The 23,804-nt window shown below is 52.5% G+C and overlaps 1 protein-coding gene across 1 annotated transcript; it reads left to right on the top strand.

Annotated features, from left to right (window-relative positions):
- The first annotated feature begins 691 nt into the window (after window positions 1–691).
- On the top strand, window positions 692–23,741 carry PPP2R5D (protein phosphatase 2 regulatory subunit B'delta). Its single transcript, XM_005900121.3, has 16 exons — window positions 692–847; window positions 5,817–5,894; window positions 18,522–18,732; window positions 18,975–19,174; window positions 19,264–19,374; window positions 19,488–19,580; window positions 20,012–20,142; window positions 20,280–20,339; window positions 20,451–20,559; window positions 20,755–20,808; window positions 21,111–21,281; window positions 21,388–21,515; window positions 22,164–22,265; window positions 22,358–22,430; window positions 22,566–22,682; window positions 22,828–23,741. The coding sequence occupies exons 1-16, from the start codon at window positions 821–823 to the stop codon at window positions 22,963–22,965; spliced, it is 1,803 nt and encodes a 600-aa protein (XP_005900183.1). The 5' UTR covers window positions 692–820; the 3' UTR covers window positions 22,966–23,741.
- Window positions 23,742–23,804: the final 63 nt, after the last annotated feature.

Genomic DNA, 23,804 nt, shown 5'->3' with positions numbered 1-23,804 from the left:
ATCCTTTAGGACGCTGGCTTAGCGGGAGTAAGGGATGTATTTCCCGAGACGCTCAAGAATGAGGTAGCATGTCCACCACCTTCTCAAGTGCTCGTGTCTAGCTGGTTCCCCAACCCTAGGACAGATGCAGTAGGAACGGGGATCCTATTCCCAAAGCTGGAACAGATCCTGGATTCTCATCTCATTTCACCCCGGTCCCTTCCTGCCAGGCTTCCCCTTTGATCCTCCTCAAGCCTCCTCTAGGAAACAGGCCCTCGAGGACTCCTGGGAGCTCTCTCCAATTTTGCGTAGGCAATCAGTGTCACGTTACCCTGATGAAGAAAGGTACCCTTCATTTTAGGGCTTCTTTCCTTCAATTCGGACTGGGCGGAGTCGCAGTGGGGAAAGAGTGAGAGCCACTTTAGAGCGGAACGAGCTGCGAAGAATGGCCGAATCCAACGCACACCAGACGCCGAAGTGCGGCACTCGGTGCAAAGCCCGGGCTTCCCTTGACCCCCGCCTCTCACGCTAAGCTCGACCCCCTTTAGGGCGGGACCTCCCACTTTAGCCAATTCTGGGAGTCGAACCCTGGCGGTTTGTACTCTTCCTTTCCAATGAGAAAAAAAAGAAGCCGCTTGCTTCCAGCGACCAATCGGAGGAGGCGGCGCCTGGTTGTCAGGCAGGTTTGTAAGAGTTCGGGCCAATTGGAACACAGACACCGCTCGACCCGGGCGCAGCGCGCAGGCGGTGGCGAAGAGACGCCGAGCGGGCCGAGTGCGGCCGAGCAAAGCCGGAGCCGGAGCGGGGCCGCAGGAGCCGGGCAGGGTCCGGACGGGCCGAGATGCCCTATAAACTGAAGAAGGAGAAGGTGAGCGTGGTCCTTTTCCCCGCGCCTCCGCCTCGGGGGCCTGCGCGGAACTCTGGGAGGGGCCCGAGCCAGGCCCGGGACAGCCCCAGACCGACCCTCCCGTCCGGCCCCCGCAGGACTCCCCGGGGCCAGCCCTCCATCCCCGCTGCTCGTCGCACCTCCAGCCTTTGCCGCAGCTGAGAAAGCTTCCACCCTTGTCCGGGATAGAGTCCGCCCCACATGCACCTCCCTTCCTCTCTCCACCGACCCCCGGCCCAGGGTAACCTCCTCCCTCCAGATCCTGCCTCGCTCCCAGGTCACTCTCCTGCTTTTTCTCCCCCCATCACCTCCCCATCCCCCACCCGCTTGCCGTTTGGGACAGCCGCTTATTTGAGACAGCACCTCCCTCCAGAACTAGCCCCCCCTTTTCAGCCCCGCGCAGCCCCTTCTCGACCCTCCTCTTCTCACCCGTCTGGGCTTGGGCCTGGGCCTGCCTTCTCCACCGTCCCTTACAGCAACCTTCTCCCTCCCCGCCAAGCTCCTTGACCTAGAACAGCTCTGCTTTTCTCTCTCCTCCACCGAATCTGGCCTAGGCCCCTCCCTCTAGTTCTTCCTTCACACACAAACTTGTAAACCAGGACCGAACCCTTCCTTCTACTGATGGAACCTTGGAAGTCAGGGTGTCTGAGCGCATTCAGTGCAATCCCTTATGATACAGATGAGGAGACTGAGGCCTCGATCCTAGGGGCAGGGGAAGGGACTGGGCCAAGGTCACACAGTCTCCTGGAGGCCCATCTGTAATATCAGGTCTCCTGACTTAAAGGCCTCCTCTGTACCAAAGCCTTGATAACAGGCATCACCCCGCTCCCAGGTTCATCCTAAACCAGTCACCTTTCATCATCTGGGCAGGCCCCTCCCCTTATTCCTAATTGAGGATAACCTTTGCAGTTTTCCTTTTTTGTACCAGTGCTGGGTTTCTGTCTTTCCAGGGCCATACTATCCTCAAATTGGGAATCTGCCCTCACAGACAGATTAGCTTTTCTTCTTAGCCCACAGGCGAGCCACCCCTGGACACCCTTGCTTTTTGTCTGGTGTCCTGACAGGCCATTTCTTGATGTTGCCTTCTTTCACCTTCCTCCTCTACCTCCGAACTGCCTTCCCATCTTCTTCATTCCTGTCTTTCTGTATCCTTTATTTCCTGCTGTTGCTGAGGTCTGACTCAGAGGTGTGGTTCCTTTGAGGTACAGACTCACACAGAGGATGCTAGGATACCAGTTCCAGCCTCCCCTAGCTTCTTCTCTTCCCCGGGGCTGGCCCCTCGCGGTGGACGCCAGCTCTGGCCTGGTGTTCTCTTCACCCACTTTATGACCCCAGAGATGTCTTGTTTTCCTTTGCCCTCTGATTGGCTGGGTTGCTGCTTGTGCCATCTCTGACCTTATCAATTAGACTCCTTATCCTGGGGCCGATGGAGATTTGTCAGACGGCTCTGATTCTGGATTGCCCCCATAACCTCTCAGGGCCTGAGATTCTGAACGTTGGGTTAGTAATGGTATAGAAGGCACTGTACCTCCTAGGGAGCTGAGCTGGGCAGGTTTGGGTGCCCCACCCAGGCCCCGTGCCCTTGGGAAGCCGGCATGCTGAGGTGGTTTGGGCAGCTTAGCTGTAGGTGATACACGCACAAGTCAGCCACACCAGGGGCTGAAGGGCTTCTACGAGGAGTGTGGAGAGGGATGAAATTCAGAAGAAGCTGATGAGTTCCTTGCCGATCTGTAGCTTGTTTTTTTGTTTTTTTAATTTTTACTTTTTGGTCATACTGCCCAGCCTGTGGGATCTTAGTTATCCTATCAGGGATCAAACCTGAGCCTTTTGCACTGGAAGCATGGAGTGTTAACCATTGGACTGCCAGAGACATCCCTGATCTGTAGTTTTTAGTCTGATGGAACAGACACTGTCTCATCCACAGAAAGCCTTTATCTACTAGAGGACTGAGAAGAAAATCTCTTAAGACTTTCTAGGACCACAGGTGTAAGTGTTTGGTTGGGAAAGAGTATGAGAAGGATCGGGGTGCATGGGCCAGGCACCTCTGATCCCCTTTAAGGTGTAACTTTCTACTTTTGATTTCCAGTTGCATTTGGCCTCCTTCTATGGTTGACAAGTCCTGACAATGTGACTGGGGTTTGCCTAAGTGGGGTGGGGACAGAGAGGAGGAGGGGATGGAGGATCTGTATTGCTCATCTGTCGTTTCTCCCCTTTCTCCTTTATCTCTGGTGGTCCCATTCTTGGCCAAACATCATGGCCTCTTTCCTAAAGCCCATTGCAAACCCTTAGTTGGGGGTGAGCCCTCCCTTCTCCCCTGGATTTGCAGAACACTTGGTAGGTTACTTATGGCCTTTTTGTGTTCCCTTGGACTGGAACTGTGGACATGTCTTTTCTTCCCCCTGAGAAAATAACTAAGCTCCATTTTGGTTTGGTGTCATCCTTGTACACCTTAGGCGCTCAATGTATGAGCGCTGAGTCAACCCTTGGGGAGATTTGCATCCCTCCTCTTCCCTCACATTCTGATCTAGGACTTCTGTCTTTTTGGTTGCTGGGTGGAGGTGTCCCCACTCCCTCCCACTTTCTTGTTCATAATAATAGTAATAACATTGACTAACATTTCATTTTTCACGTGCCAGACACTGTACTAAAGGGAACTAGGGGGACTTCCCTGGTGGCCCGGTGGTTAAGACTGCAAGCTTCCACCGCGGTGGGTGTGGGTGCAGTCCCTGGTCCGGGAACTAAGATCCTGCATGTCGTGCGGTGCAGCCAAAAAATTAAAAAATAAAAACATTAAATAAGCAGAAGGAATCAGGTACTTTGATTGTCGGCACTGAATAGACGAGGAAACAGGCTCAGCGAGGTTAGTTAACTAGCCCATGATTGTGTAGCTACAAAGAGCTGGGCTGGGAACACATGGCTGGCTGTAAACCACAGTGCCGTGTGGCCCTGGACGGCTGGGATGGGCTGAAGCGTGTGCACTTTGCCTGTTGTCTTGCGGGGGCCAGGGAGCAAGGGTGGAGGCCTGGTTCCCACTGCCCACCACCCTTCAGCACACACCCCCGCAAGCAGCCGGGGTCTCTCTTTGGCACATTCCCTGAGAAAGATGTCTGAGCGCTGCAGGGTGGGTGGAGGGGTACAGAAAGGAACGAGGAACCCACGGTCAAGGAGAGAAGTGAGACGTGTGTGCACGTGGGCCAGCTGTGTCCCAGAAGCCCACGACTGGGGTGTGTGCAGACGGTCGCCCCAGTGTTGCATCCTGCAGGCACCCCCTCATCCTTCTCCTCTCTGCCCCATGTTCTGTGCCTCTCCCTGGCCCCTTGGCGAGGGGTGAGGGTGCCCAGCCCAGTGAGGGGCCACGGGGGAGGCGCTCAGCCGCCTAGAGCACACGCATGGCTCCTTCATGACTGGAGCTGCTCCACGCCTAGAAACAGCTCCCTGCCTCCCCGCCCCCAGGAAGCCTTCCCCCTGCTCCAGCCCACGCAGCGCTCGCTTCTCCCTGAAATCCTTTAGCCCCCATCAGCATAATCACTGGGTTTAACACTTCTCACTGAAGGGGCTCAGGTGCTCAGGAGTCGCAGGATCTCAGAGCTGGAAGTGATTTCCAAGTCCCCCAAACCCATCTGCCTTTAAGGCTGGGGTCCCTTTTGCGTCGTGCCTGGGAGGAGGCCTCAGTGCACCTCTGCTCGCGTGCTGTCAGGTGGGGCGCTGCCGCCTCCCTACAGCAGGTTTCTGTGCAGCTGCTCCAGGAGAAAAGTCTTCCTCGTTTGTAGTCTCAGCCTGTCTTCCTGCTACCTTAGCCCGTGGCTCTTAGGGCTTCTGGGTCCACGTAGAACAAGTTGCATCTTTAGTCCACATGGCAGCCCTTCATTTATTTGTAAGGATCCCTCTAGCTCCCCCACCCGCCAGGGCTCCTCCCTCCCATTGTTAACTATCCCAGTTCCTGCAGCTGTTGCTCTCAGGACATGCTTTTGAATATACTCCCAGTATGGGTTGTATTTCCCTCCTGAACAAAACCTAGGATTTGTCTTTGTCCCTCCCAAAGTCTGAGGCTCCCGATTGAGCTAGCCTCCAGGATGGCTCCGTCAGTGTCAAGGACACGCACGCTGCACAGGTCTGCTAACCGGACGGCAGGTCACATGAGCTGCCGTGGCAGCCACAGCACATGGATGATTTGTGTTGAGCTTGCAGTCGGATCGAAATCCCCAAGTCTTTTTCCCATTCTCCCCATCCTGTTCCCTGGGCAGTTGTTTTTTTTGGCCTGGAGCATAGGAAGAGATGCTGGGCAGGCCAGGGCTCTGAGCCCGCAGCCAGGTTCCCAAGGGAGACTTCAGACTAGTGCTCACTCTTCATAACCCTTCAGGGCCTTACCCCCATCCCTGTCCTTGTGCCTGTCCACCAAGGCCTTCTTGGGACAATTCCCATACCTGTCAGCATTCTTGGGCCCCACTGATTATGCCAGTAGCAGTTACTAGTCTGGGTGCTGTTTGTGATATCCAGAAAATGCTTCCCGGTCTTCCCAGATAGCCTCGGGTGTAGCGTGATGACCCTTCCCTCTAGCCTGAGAGCCTTAGGCCCGCTCTGCCCACTTTAACCAGAAGCCAGTCTGAGCAGCTTGTTCCAGGATTCGTTTCCCTTGAGCCTCCTCGCCCTCGTTCTTACTTGACAGAGGCCCTGACTCATACACCAGTCCTGTGAGGTGAAGAAGCATGATCATGCTGTATTATTGTGTGTTGGAGTTGTCTTTCTAACCAGATTCTAAATTCATTGGTGCCCTTGAGGGACCGATCTCCCTTGGTGTACCCCAAACCCCACCCTACTCCCCCAGGTTTAAGGTACATGCTCAGGGGTCCTGACTGATTGATTCAATTGGATAATTGGATAAGACCGAAGGGATGTGGATAGGGCCTCCCCCTGCCTGATCAACTGCTAACTCTCCATCTCCCCCTCTCAGGAGCCCCCCAAGCTTGCCAAAGGTACGGCCAAGCCCAGCAGTTCGAGCAAGGATGGTGGAGGCGAGAGCACGGAGGAGGTAATAAACGTGGGCACTGCCCTAGTTATGCTGCAGGCAGCAGCTCCAGCTGCGTGATGGCCAGTGGGATGAGGGGTCCCTGGGGGGGCCAGAGGTTATCGGGCAGAAGGGAAGGAAAGGCTGGCCAGACCATCCTCAGGCAGCATTTCACTTTGGCTGCCATGGACCAAAGACGCCTTCCAGTTTTCCCGACTCCCCAGCCATTCCTGTGAAAGTCAGTTCTCTGTCTGCCAAAGGGTTGAGAATTCCTTTTCTTTTAGGGCAAAAAGCTGGGGGGATCCTGGGTCCTGGGGAGGAGGGGAAAGTGCACAGGTGCTCAATGGGGGCAGCAAGTGACCTCAGCGTGGCTCTGGGTGGGACCGGGGGTGGGGAGTGGCTAGTGTCCCTGAGTTGGGCAGGGCTGGGCCTGCTGCCCTTGGTGCGGATCAGATGGGAGCTGCTGAAGGACAGTCATGAGCAGAGGTCAGCGCAGCCTGGCAATCTAGGGCCATAAAGTAATAAATGGCAAGCTGTGCGTGCACAGGATGGGGGAGGGACTTAAGGAAGTCTGGAGTGTGTCCGTGGAAGTTTGGGAAGTGTGTTTAGTAGGATGCTCAGATGCTGAACGGTCCTGGGAGCATCAGCAGGTGTCTGTGTTACCCGGAAGCTAGTGATCCTTGTTACTATGCTTCCCGCCTCCTGTGCTAAGCTGTTCAGAGGGATGGAGATGAAAAGGAAATAGAACTCCCTAATTCCAGGCAGGTCTTAGGGGTTGAGGTGGTGGGTGGAGAGGAGATGGACTAAAAAGTGTTTGGTTGGGGTTAACTGTGGCCCTTGATTCTTCTGGATACTCCTGGTCCCTGTCACTTCCAAAGAGGGCCAAGCACTTTTTACACCTATAACCATCATTTTTCGCTTCACTCAAGTGGTGGGAGGCAGCTGGGGAGGTTTGCCCCACCTTACAGAGGTGGGAGTTGAGGACCACAGAGGAGGAATTTACTCTGGTGTCTGGACACGTGTCTCGGCTTGTCCTTGTCACCCAGTGCTGGACAAGCAGTGGCTTGTCCCCAGATGTGTTTCCCCCACCACACTATGAAAGCAGCTGGCTTCCTCCTCTGTGTGCTGGGGCCCTCGGTTCACAGGAGGTCACCTGGAGATGCTTCTGCGGGGGGGCGCCCTCTCCGGGCTCAGTCTCCCCTTCAGGAGCCATGACATGTGGGACCTGCAGGGAAGGTGGTCAGAGCCAGCAACTGATTCCAAAACGGCATGAGAGACTTAGAAACAGGATTAAAATACATATTTATTTGGCTGCACTGGGTCTTAGTTGCAGCATGCAGAATCTTTAGTGGCAACACGTGAGCTCTCAGTTGCAGCATGCGGGATCTAATTCCCCGACCAGAGATGGAACCCAGGCCCCCTGCTTTGGGAGCAAGGAGTCTTAGTCACTGGACCACAGGGAAATCCCAGAAACAGGATTTAAAGGGACAGAATGGAGTAGCTCAGGGGCAGCTCCCACCTTCTGCCTGACCTGCTCCTGCTCGTTCAGTTACTGGACACATTGGCTGTCGTTTTCTGCAAGCAGCCCTTCTGAACCACCTGCCCCCATCCCCATGCCCAGGGCATCAGGGCTTCTATATCACCCCACGGCAGCGCTCAACCACAGCAGTAACGGAACAGTTCCTGGGAATTCATTGTGTGTCAGTTGTCTCCTATGTTAGCCTGTGAGCTCCAAGAGGCTCTTGTTCACACTGAAGGGCCTGGCACACGAGAGGCACTAGCATTTGAATGCATTCATGAGTGTGTGAGCAAGCAAACCAGCTTCAGGTTAGACCTAGAAGGAGCCTGAGAGGCTAACTGTCTTCTTTCATAGGTAGGGAAATGAAGGTCCAAGCAAGTTAAGAAAAGAGCTGAGACTAGCTGCTGTGATTCCTCTGCCGCCCTCTGGAAAAGGGGAGTGTTGCCTTCACCTCGGCCTCTGTTTTGTGAAACGGAGCCTCACGTGTCTGAGGCAACTGCAGGAGTTCTGCTTTGTGAATTTGCAGAAATGCATGAGGGTGGTCGTAGGCAGAGGGATGGTGGAATGGTTGGGGACCAGGCCATGAGGCCCAGGACATCAGACACTGTTTGACATAGTCCTTCTCTCTCTCTCTTTTTTTTTTGGCCATGCTTCCCAACTTATGGGATTTTAGTTCCCTAACCAGGGATTGAACCCAGGCCCTCAGCAGTGAGAGAGCAGAATCCTAACCACTGGACCATCAGGGGAGTTGCCAGGCACAGTCCTTCTCTTGCCCTTTTTCTAATCCTGAACTTTGGGCTCTTACAGTCAAACTTATCCTGTGTCAAACATTTTCCGGTCTTTCCAGTTAATCCTAATAATACTTCTAGCAGCCAATGTGTATTGTATTGAGCAGGTACTTGTGTATAGTTTCCTAGGGCAGCCATAACTAGTTACCACCAACTGGGTGGCTTAAAATAACAGACGTTTACGGTCTCACAGCTCTGTAGGCTGGAAGTCTGGAATCAAGGTGTCAGCAGGCCACGCTCCTCTGAGGGTCTAGGGAAGACTCTCTTCCGTGCTTCTCTCCTTTCTGGTGGCTTTCTTCCGTCCGTGGTGTTCCTCAGCTCATGTACTCAGTCGTGTCTGACTCTTTGCCCTCCCAGGAGCTGTAGCCCATCAGGTTCCTCTGTCCATGGGATTTCCCAGGCAAGAATACTGGGGTGGGTTGCCATTTCCTCCTCCAGGGGATCTTCCCGACCCAGGCATCAAACCCGCATCTCTTGCATCTCCTGCACTGGAGGCAGATTCGTTACCACTGAGGCACGTGGGAAGCCCTTGGCTTGTAGGTGCATCAATCTCTGACTCGGCCTTCACTCAGCGTTCTCCCGTGCCTCTGTTGAGTCACTAAGTCACGTCAGACTCTTTGCGACCCCATGGACTGTAGCCTACCAGGCTCCTCTGTCCATGGGATTTCCCGGGCAGGAATATTGGAGTGGATTGCCATTTCCTTCTCCAGGGGATCTTCCCAACCCAGAGAATGAGCTTGCGTCTCCTGCGTTGGCAGGCAGATTGTTACCACTGAACCACCAGGGAAGCCCCCTGTGCCTCTATGTCTGTGTCCAAATTTCCCTTTTAATAGGATACCAATCATGTTGCATTTAGGGCCCACCCTAATCCAATGTGACCTCATTTTAACTTGATTACATCTGCAAAGATCCTGTTGCCAAATAAGGTCACATTCACAGATGTTGATGTAAATTTTGGGGGGACCCAGCACACTCTGACCCAGGCAGGGTGCTAATTACTTGGCATGCACTTGATCTTATAATCTTATCATTTAATCTTTACAGCACTCCCCTGAGGGCATCTGTTATCATCCTAAGCTCCATTTTACAGACAAAACTGAGGCTGAGTGATATGAAGTAGCTTGTACTCGGCAGTAAAACAGCAGAACTGGAATTCAACCCAGGCCTGTGTGGCTTGGGAGCCAGTCCTCTGGTGTTCTTAATGACCTGATAGGCTGGTGAAGAATCTTAGAATGGAAAAGAGTCTTGAGAGATCAGGTCAGACCTGCTGCAAGCCAGGGGTCTTTCCTGGTCTGTCTTTGGAGAGAGCAGTTCATATGCTCTGTGCCCTGTCTTGAGTTCTGGGAGCAGGGACAAAGGGAGGAGGAAGTAATCTGAGTCTCCTCCACTTCAGCCTGACACCCCTGTAGACAGAGTTGTTACCCTGAAAGCATTTTTGGTCCTATCAGGCCTTTTGCTGAAAAACTCCTGTTGTCATCTCATTGCTCACAAATTCAAATTCCCACCCTCAGCCCTCGTGGGCTGGCCCTGCCCTGTCTTCCAACCCCCCTAGACCTCCCACCTTTCAATGCTATGAGCCTTATTGATGTCATCCCATTAGTCTGGGGGCTTCCCTGGTGGCTCAGACGGTAAGGAATCTGCCCGCAACGCAATGCTGGAGACCTGGGTTCAATCCCTGGGTGGGGAAGATCCCCTGGAGGAGGGCATGGCTGTCCATGCCAGTATTCTTACCTAGAGAATCCCATGGACAGAGGAGCCTGGTGGGCTGCATACAGTCCATGGGGTTGCCAAGAGTTGGACACGACTGAGCAGCTAACCAGAGAAGGCAATGGCACCCCAGTCCAGTACTCTTGCCTGGAAAATCCCATGGACGGAGGAGCCTGGTAGGCTGCAGTCCATGGGGTCGCTAAGAGTCGGACACGACTGAGCGACTTCACTTTCACTCTTCGCTTTCATGCATTGGAGAAGGAAATGGCAACCCCCTCCAGTGTTCTTGCCTGGAGAATCCCAGGGACGGGGGAGCCTGGTGGGCTGCCGTCTATGGGGTCGCACAGAGTCAGACACGACTGAAGCGACTTAGCAGCAGCAGTAGAGCAGCTAACACGCACATTAATTAGCCTGGACTGCTTTTTTTCCCTCTCCTTTCATTCTTTTTATTTTAAAATTTTTTATTTGATTTATTTATTTGACGGTGCTGGGTCTTAATTACGGCTTGCAGGATCTAGTTCCCTGACCAGGGATCAAACCCAGACACCCTCGTTGGGAGCGCGGAGCCTTAGCCCCTGGACCACCAGGAAAGTCCCCTTTCCTCTCATTCTCTGCCTGAACCTGTGTTTATCCTTTAAGAGCCGAAGCAAAAGTCACCTCTTCAGGGATGGCTTCCCTAGGTCTTTAGGCAGCGTTTGTCACTCAGCCCTCTGTGTTCCCAAACCTTTTGCTGCTCTCTGGTTTCGTATTGCCTGTGTACTAATGATTGCTTTCGTGTCTGTCTTGCCAACTGAACTGTGAGCGCTTTGAGGGCAAGGGCCCTACTTTATTCACCTTTTCATCTGCAATGCATAGTGTGATTCGTGCATAAATGAAGGAAGGACTGCATTAAGCACAGGTGGGTAGAGCTAGCTCTTGGTGTCAGTACAGGAGAAAATGCCTCTCTGATTTCCAGAGTTTTAAACTACAATGATCTTCATTCAGCCAGTTAATTCACTGTGCAAAAGCTATAACATTAATCTTTCATTTTTCACTGATAATTTTATCTTTCATCTTTTTCCTACAATACCTTCTATAGTGCTTAAATTATATTTCTACATGCCAGTTTATGTTTAAATATATGGGTTTAATGATTACTGGTGCCTGCGTTAGGATCAGCTTGAAATGCGATTGGTTCAGAGTGGGCAAGTATGGTTGCAGTCTCTCCTGAGTGTGGGTATGATGCGTCAATTCACGGCCCCACTGGATTGCTGGAGGCCTGCATCCAGGAAGGCTTCTTGGAACTTGATCCTGTTGTAAGTTTAGAAGTGGGAGGAGGGGACTTCCCTGGTGGGCTACAGACCAGTGAAGTTGCTCAGTCGTGTCCGATTCTTTACACCCCATGGACTGTAGCCTACCAGGTTCCTCCATCCATGGAATTTTCCAGGCAAGAGTACTGGAGTGGGTTGCCATTGCCTTCTCCAGGGGATCTTCTCAACCCAGGGATCAAACCCAGGTCCCCCAGATTATAGGCAGATGCTTTACTGTCTGAGCCACCAGGTGATCTACTGGTTATGAATCTGCCTTGGGATGCAGGGGCTGCGGGTTGGACCCTGATACGGGAACCAACATCCCACATGCTGTGGGACAATTAAGCCTGCTCCCCGCCCATGTGCCACGACGAGAGTCCGTGACCTGCAACAAGATCCGACGCTGTGAAATAAATAAATATTAAAAAAAAAAAAAAGAAAAGAAATGGAAAGGAAGGCTCTTCAGGCAGAGGTGACAGCCACTATGGAGTCTCAGAAGTGGGAGCAGGCAGGATACAGGAGAGGGTAGCGGGCAGGTCACTAGCTTGCCCTTGGGCAGTGTCCACCCATACTTTGATGGCTGCAGAAGGTTCTCCTGGAGATGCCCCTGCCTCTCATCTCTAGCCCAGGTCAGTGAAGGAGACATTGGATGCTAGAGCCTTAAGGAGAAAGGGTTGAACATGAATGAGTTCCTGGCACACACCCATACTCCCTCTGACAAGTATGTTTCCTAGACCAGGACTTTGCTGGCCAGACCAGCTGTCTCTCAGCTGCTCCTTGTATCTGGGGCCTGGGAGCCAATGGTCCTTCTAAAACCAGGGTGGCCCAGTGGGGTAGGGACAGGGCAGGGCAGGGCAAGCTGGCTCAGCGGCTCTCTGGCCACCCCAGCCTTCAGTCCCTGCTGGGGAAGGGACCTTAGGCATCAACTCATTGGGTGGTTTTTTTAAAACTATGATTTTCAGCCATGCAACGTCTGTTTTCTTAAAACCTTACTTGGAGAATGTTTGGCAAACTACTGATCTAGTCCAACCCTCTGCTCGTTAGCACAGAAAATTGAGGTCTTGCTTTTCCCTTTTTGGGAAGAATGCCTCATTTCTCTGGATGTCCCCTCAGTCAGAAGTTCATGCAGATGCGGGTTTTTGCATCTTACCTGGACAGATGGAGAGAGATGTCTTATTCCTGAGTCTCACTCCTCAGCTGCCGCCGAGCCCATCACTGTCATCTCCTCGGTGTTTCTCGCTCCTGCTGTGCCCCAACCACTGTGCAGGGCTTTGTTTGGAGGGTCCCCGGCAGGCACAGGAGGGGCCTGTGGGGATGGGCCTGGGCTTGGCCCCTCCATCAAACAACCAGTCATCTGCTGAATGCCTGCTAGGTGCCAGTGCTGAGGAGACCTAGAGGCATACAAACCAGGGTCCTGGCTTTAAAGGGGCTTGCTTTCTAGTGAGGGGATGACACATACACAGAGCGAGCAAGAGGTGTCACTGGGGATGATCACAGAGCCAGTGGAACAGGCAAGCAGTGTCAGGAGGTTGGGGGCGGAGTGGGGACAAGCAAGGCCTGGAGAAGGCTTTTTGCGAGAAGGTGGGTCTTTTCAAATATTTATTTGGCTGTGCCAGGTCTTAGTTGCAGCTCTCGGGATTTTTAGTTGTGGCATGTGGAATCGAGTCCCTTGGCCAAGGATTGAACCATGGCCCCCTGCATTGAGAGCATGGAGTCTTAGCCGCTGGACCACCAGGGAAGTCCCTCTAAGGAACGTTTGAGGTGCTCGTTTCCGGGATTTCCAAGGATGGGAAATGATAAGAGTATTAATAGAGAAGATACTACTTATAGGATACTTCCATGTGCCTTGTACTGTTCATTACAGCCCTGTGAGGTCAGTCCTGTCGCTGTCCCTGCTTTACAAATGAGGTGCAGAGAGGCTGTGACCTCCTGGAGGTGGTATTGTTGTTCATTCGTTAAATTGTGTTCAAGTCTCTAAGACCCCCTGAACTGCAGCATGCTAGGCTTCCCTGTCCTTCACCATCTCCCAGAGTTTGCTCAAATTCATGTCCATTGTGTCAGTGATGCCATCCAACCATTCATTCTCTGTCATCCCCTTCTCTTCCTGCCCTCAATCTTTCCCAGCATCAGGGTCTTTTCCAGTGAGTCAGCTCTTTGCATCAGGTGGCCAAAGTATTAGAGCTTCAGCTTCAACATCAGTCCTTCCAATGAATATTCAGGGTCGATTTCCTTTAGGATTGACTGGTTTGATCTCCTTGCAGTCCAGGGGACTCTCAAGAGTCTTCTCCAGCACAACAGTTTGAAAGCATGAATTTGTCAGTGCTCAGCCTTCTTTATGATCCAACTCTCACATCCATACATGACTACTGGAAAAACCATAGCTTTGACTAGATGGACCTTTGTCAGCAAAATGATGTCTCTGCTTTTTAATAGGCTGTCTAGGTTTGTCATAGCTTTTCTTCCAAGGAGTAAGCGTCTTTTAATTTCATGGCTGCAATCCACCCACAGTGATTTTGGAGCCCAAGAAAATAAAATCTGTCACTGTTTCCACTGTTTCCTCATCTATTTGCCATGAAGTGGTGGGACCAGATGCCATGAAATTAGTTTTTTGAATGCTGAGTTTTGAACCAGCTTTTTTACTTTCATCTTTCACCCACGTCGAGAGGTTCTTCAATCTCTCCTTGCTTTCTGTCATTAGAGTGGTATCATCTGCGTGTCTGAGATTGTTGATATTTCTCCTGGCAGTCTTGATTCCAGCTTGTGAGTCATCTAGCCGGGCATTTCACATGATGTACTCTGCATATAAGTTAAATAAGCAGGGTGACAATATAGAGCCCTGATGTACTCCTTTCCCAATTTGGAACCAGTCCGTTGTTCCATGTCCAGTTCTAACCGTTGCTTCTTGACCTGTATACAGGTTTCTCAGGAGGCAGGTAAGGGGATCTGGTATTCCCATCTCTTTATTTTATTATTATTATTTTTTTAAAGAGTATTTATTTATTTGGCTGCCCTGTGAGTTTTGACATTCAAACTCTTAGTTGCGGAATGTGGGATCTAGTTCCCTGACCAGGGATTGAACCCAGGCCCCTTGTGTTGGGAGCATGGAGTCTAGCCACTGGACTACCAGGAAAGTCCCTCCCATCTCTTTAAGAATTTTCCACAGTTTGTTGTGATCCACACAGTGAAAGGGCTTCCTTGGTGACTCAGTCGGTAAAGAATCCACCTGCAATACTGAGACATGGCTTCTATCCCTGGGTCAGAAAGATCCCCTGGAAAAGGGCATGGCAACCCAAACTAGTATTCTTGCCTGGAGAATCCCATGGACTGAGGAGGCTGGTGGGCTACAATCCATATGGTCTTAAGTATATGACTAAAGCGACTGAGCATGTATGCATGCACACAGTCAAAGGCTTTAGTGTAGTCAACGAAGCAGAAGTAGATATTTTGTTTTGAATTCCTTTGCTTTTTATATGATCTAGTAATGTTGGCAATTTGATCTCTGGTTCCTCTGCCTTTTCTAAATCCAGCTTGAACATCTGGAAGTTCTCGGTTCATGTACTGTTGAAGCCCAGCTTGAAGTATTTTGAGCATCAACCTTCCTAGCATGTGAAATGAGTGTAATTGTATGGTAGTTTGAACATTCTTTGACATTGCCTTTCTTTGAGATTAGAATGAAAACTGACCTTTTCCAGTCCTGTGGCCACTGCTGAGTTTTCCAAATTTACTGGCATATTGACTGCAGTACTTGCACAGCATCATCTTTTAGGATTTGAAATACATCAGCTGGAATTCCATCACCTCCACTTGCTTTGTTTGTACTAATGCTTCCTAAGGCCCACTGGACTTCACAGTCCAGGATGTCCAGCTCTAGGTGAGTGGCCACACCATCTTGGTTATCTGGGTCAGTAAGACCTTTTTTGTATAGTTCTTCTATGTATTCTTGCCACCTCTTCTTAATCTCTTCTGCTTCTGTTCAGTCCTTATAGTTCTGTCCTTTATTGTGCTTGTCTTTGCATGAAATGTTCCCTTGGTATCTCCAATTTTCTTGAAGATATCTCGAGTCTTTCCCATTCTTTTGTTTCCCTCTGTTTCTTTGCATTATTCACTTAAGAAGGCTTTCTTATTTCTCCTTGCTGTTCTCTGGAACTCTGCACTCAGTTGAGTGTATCTTTCCCTATCTCCTTTGCCTTTGGCTTCTCTTCTTTCCTCAGCTATTTGTAAGGCCTCCTCAGACAACCACTTTGCCTGCTTGCATTTCTTTTTCTTGAGATGGTTTGTCACCACCTCCTGTACCATGTTACCAACCTCCATCCATAGTTTTTCAGGCACTCTGTCTACCAGATATCATCCACTGAGTCTATTCCTCACCTCCACTGTATAATCGTAAGGGATTTGATTTAGGTCATATCAGAATGGTCTAGTTGTTTCCCTTACTTTCTTCAATTTAAGCCTGCATTTTGCACTTTGGAGTTCATGATCTGAGCCAGTCAGCTGCAGGTCTTGTTTTTGCTGACTGTATAGAGCTTCTCTACCTTCAGCTGCAAAGAATATAATCAGTCTGATTTCAGTATTGACCGTCTGTGATGGTCCTGAAGATTACCCAGCTAATAAACAGTACAATCAGGGGTCAGACCGAAGTCTGTGCTCTTGACCATCAAGCTCCGCAGATAAGGATTTGGCTGTTCCTGCAACAGAGAAATGGAAGCCTGAAGCGGGGAAAGTCCGAGGCACACCAGGCTCTGGCCCCGCTGACCTTCTGCCTCTCTCCCCAATCCTCCACCGATGTGTGATCTGTCCTCCATGCACAGGAAGAGAGACCCCAGACTCCAGGGTGCCTTGCACTCTCTAACCAAGATCACGCTGGCTTGGTGTAGTCCTGGCAAGCGAGGCATTTGGTGGCCGCTCTTGCCCCACTTCTTTGGGTTCCCCTGGTCAGATTGGTGTCTGGGGTTCATTTCAGGTGGAGGAGAGGGCCAGATGGCTGAAGCGGTCGTGAGCTACACTGGACTCACCGCCTGCCCAGGCTGGACCCAGCGCTTGTCTTCTGCCTCTGATCCTGAGATAGGTCACAAGCTTGAGACATTGTTTTTATAAAAAATTCAAGAGCACACAAAGCATAGTGTGTGTCTTCCTCCTTCCCCCTTATTGCAGAGAATTTCATATTCTCCTGTTCTTTTTTTTTTTAAGTTTAATTAAAAAAAATTTTTTTTTGTTTGTTCGTTTTTTTGGCTGTGCTACATGTAGGATCTTAGTTCCTCAACCAGGGATCGAACCCGTGGCCCCTGCAATGGAAGGGCAGGAAGCTTGGAGTCCTGACCACTGGACCACCAGGGAATTCCCCCCATTCTTATTTTATGAAGTGCAAGTTTGTGGAGGGGGCTGCAGAGGAGGCAGGGATGGCAGGTGTGAGGACAGGAGCACAGCTTTCCTGTGGAGTGGGTCCCCAACCAGACGTGACCTCACTCCCATGGTCCCCCCACAGTCTCTTCTCTGGTGGGGGCAGGGGTTGTCCTGAGGCTGAGTCTCCCCTCTCCCAGCCCCGCAGACCACCTGGGTGCGTGCTTCTGAAAATGGGCTTCATGGGGCTCTGATTCCCGTGTCCAGGAGGAAGTAAAGAAACAGCTTTAGGAAATTAGCTGTCTTATAAAAGCAGTGTCAGCCTAAAAAAGAAAGTTAGAAGAGTAGGAAACAGTCATGTCTAATTCTGCTGTCACAGGAGATAGTCATGAACACAGTGCACTTGTTCTTCTCTTTCTTACCTGGGTTTTGGGTTCTGTGCATGTGCTCTAAAGTAGGTGAGCTCATTTTGTATATACAGGTTTGCATTCTGCTTATTTAACTTAGCATAGGGAGCAGTAGGGAGCAGTTTTCTCTCATTCTATACTTTTAGGCTTTTTAATTTTTATCAATATGGTAATAGTTCAGAAAGCCAGATAGTGTACTGTTTATATATGTATGTATATTTTTCATTAAAAAAAATTTTCTGGCCACGTTGTGTGGCATGTGGGATCTTAGTTCCCTGACCAGGGTTTGAACCTCCACCCCCTGCATTGGAAGCACAGTGTCTTAACCACTGGACTGCCAGGGAGTCCCAGATAGCGCTCTTGGGCTTATAATGAGCAGGGCAGCCCTGTCCCTGGTCTTTGTTGTCCTGTTGTGGCAGCCACATTCAACTCCTAACTCTTTCCTTGGAGGTTGACTTTTCTACTCCAAATAACTTTTTTACTGCTTTTTAAAAAAAGTTTTCGAGGTTCAGCTATCTCTTGACTTCCGAATGTGGAAAGTTAAGGCCCCAGTGTCTTATACCTCTGTGCCCAATTTTCCCCTCCTCTCAAAATACTTACCATCCATTTTGGGTAAATTACTATGACTGTGTAAATATTGTTCACAGCTGAACCACGTATGATTACACTGAGTACATAGTTTTCATAAACATAATTTTAACTCTGTGATTTCCATGTATTCATTTATGTATTTGCCATTATATGACCATAAAAAGTATTTTCCCACTAAACCTTTTTTTATATTTAGGATTTTTCACTTTTTAAAATTTCCACGCCCTTTAAAATTTTTTATTTATGTGGCTGTGCTTAGTTGTGCCTTGTGGGATCTAGTTCCCTGACCAGGGATAGAACCCAGGCCCCCTGCATTAGGAGTGTGTAGTCTTAGCCACTGGACCACCAGGGAAGTCCCTACTTAGAATTTTTCTTAAACTGCATTTCTAGAAGTTAAACTACTAGAAGGAATTTCTTTCTTTTAACTTTTAACTAGAGAATGTCACATATTCGGTAAATGATAAAATCCGGTAATCTCCAGCATACTGCTTGATGAATTTTTACCTATGTTTGTGCTATGAACCACCTCCCTGATCCAGTCAAGATACAGAATGTTTCCATTAATCAAAAGGTTCCTCATGCACCTTCTCAGTCACTTCCCACATCCCCCTCCCCTCCCCGGTGCGCGCACACCACTGGCATCTCCGCCCTGGCAGGAGAGCCACGGGTCTCACTTCTGTCACCATCAGTCCGTCAGTTAGCTTTAGCTCTTGAAGAACACGAGTGAGTGTTCTAAAGGCTCTTCGTGCACAGGCAGTGGGCATCACTTTGGGTGACATGGCTTCTAGGCCACTCACTCCCTTCCAGGGCCACAGTCTGAAGTTGCCTGTGACTCTGGCCTTGGCTCCTTTGGGGCAGGAAGCAGCTGTTTGCTGCTCAGGCCTGTAGAGGCATAAATGTACGTGGGGCCGGGGGGTTTGTCGTGGAGGTGGCTGGAGGTGGGCAATGGAGCAGGGCAGGAGTGGGAAGTAGAGCTTGGCGAGTGGACTTCAGTGAATTGCTCGTTTGACCAGGCCCAGCCGCAGCCGCAGCCCCAGCCCCAGCCACAACCCCAGCCGCCATCATCCAACAAGCGTCCCAGCAACAGCACGCCGCCCCCCACGCAGCTCAGCAAGATCAAGTACTCGGGGGGCCCCCAGATTGTCAAGAAGGAGCGACGACAGAGCTCCTCCCGCTTCAACCTCAGCAAGAACCGGGAGCTGCAGAAGCTTCCTGCCCTGAAAGGTACTCGGGGAAGGTCAGGGGGGCTGGGGATCAGGCCGAGGGGACAGTGGGCGTCGGCAGAATAGCAGTTTGGGGGTATTTGGGGGGTGGACATTCTAGAGAATGTGAGGCGGATTGCCCTGGGGTGCCAGGGGAGCAGGATGGCAGCAGGAAGCGGGAGGGGAAGGCCCTGCAAGGCGAGCAGGGCAGCGCAGTGAAGGACCAGGGAGGAGACCTGACCACGGCCCCCCTCCCCGCCCCAGACTCGCCCACACAGGAGCGGGAGGAGCTGTTTATCCAGAAGCTGCGCCAGTGCTGCGTCCTCTTCGACTTCGTGTCAGACCCACTCAGTGACCTCAAGTTCAAGGAGGTGAAGCGGGCGGGACTGAACGAAATGGTGGAGTACATCACCCACAGCCGCGATGTCGTCACCGAGGCCATCTACCCTGAGGCCGTCACCATGGTGGGCGCTGGGGAAGGGGAAGGCAGGCAGGGCAGGGGCCCCGGAGGAGCGCAGACGGAGCTCTCACCTGGGCCCTCCCTACCCCTCAGTTTTCAGTGAACCTCTTTCGGACGCTGCCCCCTTCATCGAATCCCACTGGGGCCGAGTTTGACCCCGAGGAAGATGAGCCCACCCTGGAGGCTGCCTGGCCGCATCTCCAGGTACCAGGGCAAGGGGGGCCGGGGCCTAGCTGTGGGCAGTGGGGTGCCCTGCAGCAAGGGGGCGCTCGCAGTCCTGGGGGAATGCCCCTAAGCGCTATTCCTTTCCCCCGCAGCTCGTCTATGAGTTTTTCTTACGTTTCCTCGAGTCTCCTGACTTCCAGCCAAACATAGCCAAGAAATACATTGACCAAAAGTTTGTCCTTGCTGTGAGTCCCTGAGGTTCCGCCTCCCCCTCCAGTCCATCAGCTCTAGCCCCTCGTCCCGACTCATCCCAGCTGCCTCTGCTGAATATCGGTACTGTACTGGGGTTCAGCTGTGTCTACTGCAGACTGACTTGGGGGTCTAAACAAACCTGTGTTCATAGAAGCTTCCAGCATAATGGAAGAAAACACAAAAGCAGCAGAGTTACTGCTCACCGCCCCCCCCACCCCCCAGTGGGGTATGCAGGGTGCATACCCAGACATCACCGGGGGGACAGCGGTAGCATAGAATCACTCTTCCCAGGGGCTTGGCCCCACATGCCCTCTTCGGCCTCAGAGAACCTCTGGGCTTCCCCTGGCCAGGACCCAGGTCACCCCAGCCCCGGCCTTCCCCCAACTCCGGCCTCACTGCTGCTTCTCCTCCTGCCTGCTCCCAGCTCCTGGACCTGTTTGACAGTGAGGACCCTCGAGAGCGGGACTTCCTCAAGACCATCTTGCATCGCATCTATGGCAAGTTTTTGGGGCTCCGGGCTTATATCCGTAGGCAGATCAACCACATCTTCTACAGGTGAGGCCAGGAGCCGGGGCTCAGGAGCAAAGCAAGCCCCCCACTAAGGTGGAGGTGGGAGAAGGGCGGTAGGTGGGACTTGCAGAAGGGCGGAGGGGTGTTGGGGGTTATCAAGAGAGCCTCTGTTCCTCCCTCAGGTTCATCTACGAGACAGAGCATCACAATGGGATTGCTGAGCTCCTGGAGATCCTGGGCAGGTGAGAGGCGGGGCGGGGGCACACAGGTCTGGACAAGGTCGGGCAGGGGTAGCAGGTGCCTTGAGCTTGGACATGGCCCTTTGGTCCTAACAACCCTCCTTTTCCTCCCAGCATCATCAACGGCTTTGCCTTGCCCCTGAAGGAAGAGCACAAAATGTTCCTGATCCGGGTCCTTCTTCCCCTTCACAAGGTCAAGTCCCTGAGTGTCTACCACCCTCAGGTAAGCTGCCTTCCTCCTGGTGTTTGCTGGCCCTGGGGGCAGAGACAAGAGGGGGGGAAGCATTCTGGCTGCAGAGGGAATGAGGGCGGGATTCCTTTCTGCCTCCCCTTCTGTTCTGAGGTCTGGTCTCTGTTACTGATCTCTGTGACCTTCTGACCCCTGATGTCACCTCCTTTTTCCCTCAACCTCCCGCAGCTGGCATACTGCGTGGTGCAGTTCCTGGAGAAGGAGAGCAGCCTCACCGAGCCGGTAACTACCCCCCGGGCCCAGGTTCCATCTCTCCCCGTCATCAGTCCTTGCCAATGGGTTCCTTTTGAGCAGCGCCAGAAGCAGGTTCCCAGAAGGGATGTAACCCAACAGGTGACATGGTTTCCTCTCTGAAGGAGCAGGAAAAACCTTTGTGCACCCAGATCCAAGCTGGAGAAATACCAGTACTTAGCCAAGGCCACCCCGCGCCCACCAGGGTTGGCGGGGAGAGGGCAGGAAGGCTTCCTGGAGAAGCAGGCGGGGGTTGAGGGCGAGTTTTATTCCAGGTCCTCCTCCTCTCACAGGTGATTGTAGGCCTCCTCAAGTTCTGGCCCAAGACCCACAGTCCCAAGGAAGTGATGTTTCTCAATGAACTAGAGGAGATCCTGGACGTCATTGAGCCTTCAGAGTTCAGTAAAGTGATGGAGCCTCTCTTCCGCCAGCTTGCCAAGTGTGTTTCCAGCCCCCATTTCCAGGTGAGACCCAGGCCCAGAAAATCCCAGCCCCGGCCTCCCAGAAAACCGAGGCAGGGCTTCAGCCTAGTGAGCCATGTCCCCACTGAGTCCTGCTGGTCCCCACCAGGTGGCGGAGCGTGCCCTCTATTACTGGAACAATGAATACATCATGAGCCTGATAAGTGACAACGCCGCCAGAGTCCTGCCCATCATGTTCCCTGCGCTCTACAGGAACTCCAAGAGCCACTGGAACAAGTAGGGAACTGGGGTGGCGCTGGGCAGTGAGGATCTGGTTTTGGAATATGGGAGGGTGGGGATGGACTCAAGAGCCAGTGGTCTCACCTGGTCCCTCAGCAAGCCGGGGCTGGCACCCACTGTATATTAACAGGGCCTTGAGGGACTGACTGGGGAGAAAAGATACCCACATGGGAGATCTGTGCCATCCAGCACCAGATTAGTGGCCTCTATTGCATCTCTTCTTGAGGTCAGATATTCTGCAGCTTTGGAGAGTTAATTCCATGTTGTGAGAAGCTGATGTGATCCTCTTAGAATGTATTAAATCCTAGTGTTGTAAAAAAGCTTTCCTGCTAAAAGCAAGTGTGTGGGAGGCCATTAATGCTGGGTGGACAAATGAGAAGTAATGGGGAAGAGTGGGCTCTTGGAGTGCATGGTTCAGGCAAGGATGGACAGGCAGACCCATATTTGTAAAGGGCCTGAAATGCCAGTCTCAAGTCACATGATCTGTCCAGAGCAATGAGCTTATAGCTGCAGAGGCTGATGGGATGGGAGGAGTCCGCTGGAAAGCTCTCGGCAGAGTGAAAGCTCTGGGAGAGTGAATTGAGGCCCTGGCACAGTAAGGGTAGTGCCTCCTCTAATCTACCTCATCTTTCTTCCTGGCCGCAGGACAATCCACGGGCTGATCTACAATGCCCTGAAGCTGTTTATGGAGATGAATCAGAAGCTGTTTGATGACTGTACGCAACAGTACAAGGCTGAGAAGCAGAAGTGAGTCTCTCCTGGGGGGTGTTTCTCTTCCACACCAGCCCCCGGGCTTCTCTCTCAAGCCCATCCAAATCTTGTCTTTGCTTCCTCCCTAGGGGCAGGTTTCGCATGAAGGAGAGAGAAGAGATGTGGCAAAAGATTGAGGAGTTAGCCCGACTTAATCCCCAGGTGAGCTGGTTCTGCCATCGCCCTGCACTGAGAGGTCCCCGCTGGGGGTGGGGGAGGGACGTTTGAGGAGGGCGGGGAAGCGGACAGGGCCACACACCACCCAGGTGGCCACTTGTCTGCCTCCTTTCCTCCCAGTATCCCATGTTCCGAGCGCCTCCCCCTCTGCCTCCCGTGTACTCGATGGAGACCGAGACCCCCACGGCAGAGGACATCCAGCTTCTGAAGAGGACGGTGGAGACAGAGGCCGTGCAGGTAGGAGCGGGGAGCACAAAGACAAGACAGCCCTGGGAGGGAGAGGAGGCTGGAGCCGCAGAGCCGGGGACTAAGGGGAGGAAGACGGTGGGGTTACTCGGGGTACTCGGTCGTCATCCCCCACCCTCTGCACACGCACACACAGATGCTGAAGGACATCAAGAAGGAGAAAGTGCTGCTCCGGCGGAAGTCCGAGCTGCCCCAGGACGTGTACACCATCAAGGCGCTGGAGGCGCACAAGCGGGCGGAAGAGTTCCTAACTGCCAGCCAGGAGGCCCTCTGACCTCCTCGCCTCCCACAGCAGGGCAACGGCCCACTCGGCCCTGGGACACTGCCCCAGCCCTCCTCCACCCTCTGCTCCCCACTGGTTGACTTGGGGCAAGGCAGGGCCTCTCTGCTCTGGGGACGGGGGGACGTGGCCCTGGAAGCAGGGGCACCCAGAGAGTGGCCCCTCTTCTCCCCCAAAGGTGTTCATGCCTCCCTGCGCCTAGTACAGACAGGCTGGGCACGGCGGTGCTCGGCGCTCTGAGAGTGACATGGGGATGCCTGGCCCCCTCCTGCTCCTCACCCCACAGCTACCTGAGGCTGCTCTGAGAAATACACACAGAAATTAATACGCTCCTCTCCCCCTCAGCCCCAGGTGCCCCCTCCTCGTCTCCCTCCCCTGCAAGTCTGTAGGGGGCAGCAGGAGACGATTCTCACCAAAGTTCTGTCAAGCCCCACTGGCCCCTGGAGTGAATTAGCCGGTGGGGAGCCAACCCTCAATGGCCCAAATAGGCCCCCAGACCCAGAGGCGTGCAGGCTGATGGGGCTGCATTATTTCCTCTTACCCCTTGCCTGACCAAGACAATGTGGGAGGGCAAAAGGAGAAAAGCATAGGCTCTGGACCACAGCTGATGAATAGAGGGCCCAAAGGGACCGAGAGAAGGGGATGAACAGACGCCGGACCCTGTGCCCCCTCTCCGGTGAGCAGCAACCCTGGGATCACTGACATGGAAGGGACCACCCGGGGCTGACTGCTTTCCTGTGCTGTTGGTCCCCAAAGCCAAGAAGAAGGAAGCAGGGAGCAGTGCTCCAAGCATGGCTCCCCCCAACACCTATTTATTTCCTTGTTTGTGTTGA

Source organism: Bos mutus, chromosome 23 (genome assembly GCF_027580195.1).
Source record: "Bos mutus isolate GX-2022 chromosome 23, NWIPB_WYAK_1.1, whole genome shotgun sequence".
Lineage (NCBI taxonomy): Eukaryota > Metazoa > Chordata > Mammalia > Artiodactyla > Bovidae > Bos > Bos mutus.
Note: the sequence above shows the minus strand (reverse complement) of the source record. Positions and strands in the feature narration are given on the sequence as shown.

Coding starts and splice junctions, on each gene's coding strand:
- PPP2R5D (XM_005900121.3), top strand. CDS start 821: ATGCCCTATAAACTGAAGAAGGAGAAG. Junction 21,516..22,163: donor TCCAAGAGCCACTGGAACAA/GTAGGGAACTGG, acceptor TCCTGGCCGCAG/GACAATCCACGGGCTGATCT. Junction 22,431..22,565: donor TAGCCCGACTTAATCCCCAG/GTGAGCTGGTTC, acceptor CTTTCCTCCCAG/TATCCCATGTTCCGAGCGCC.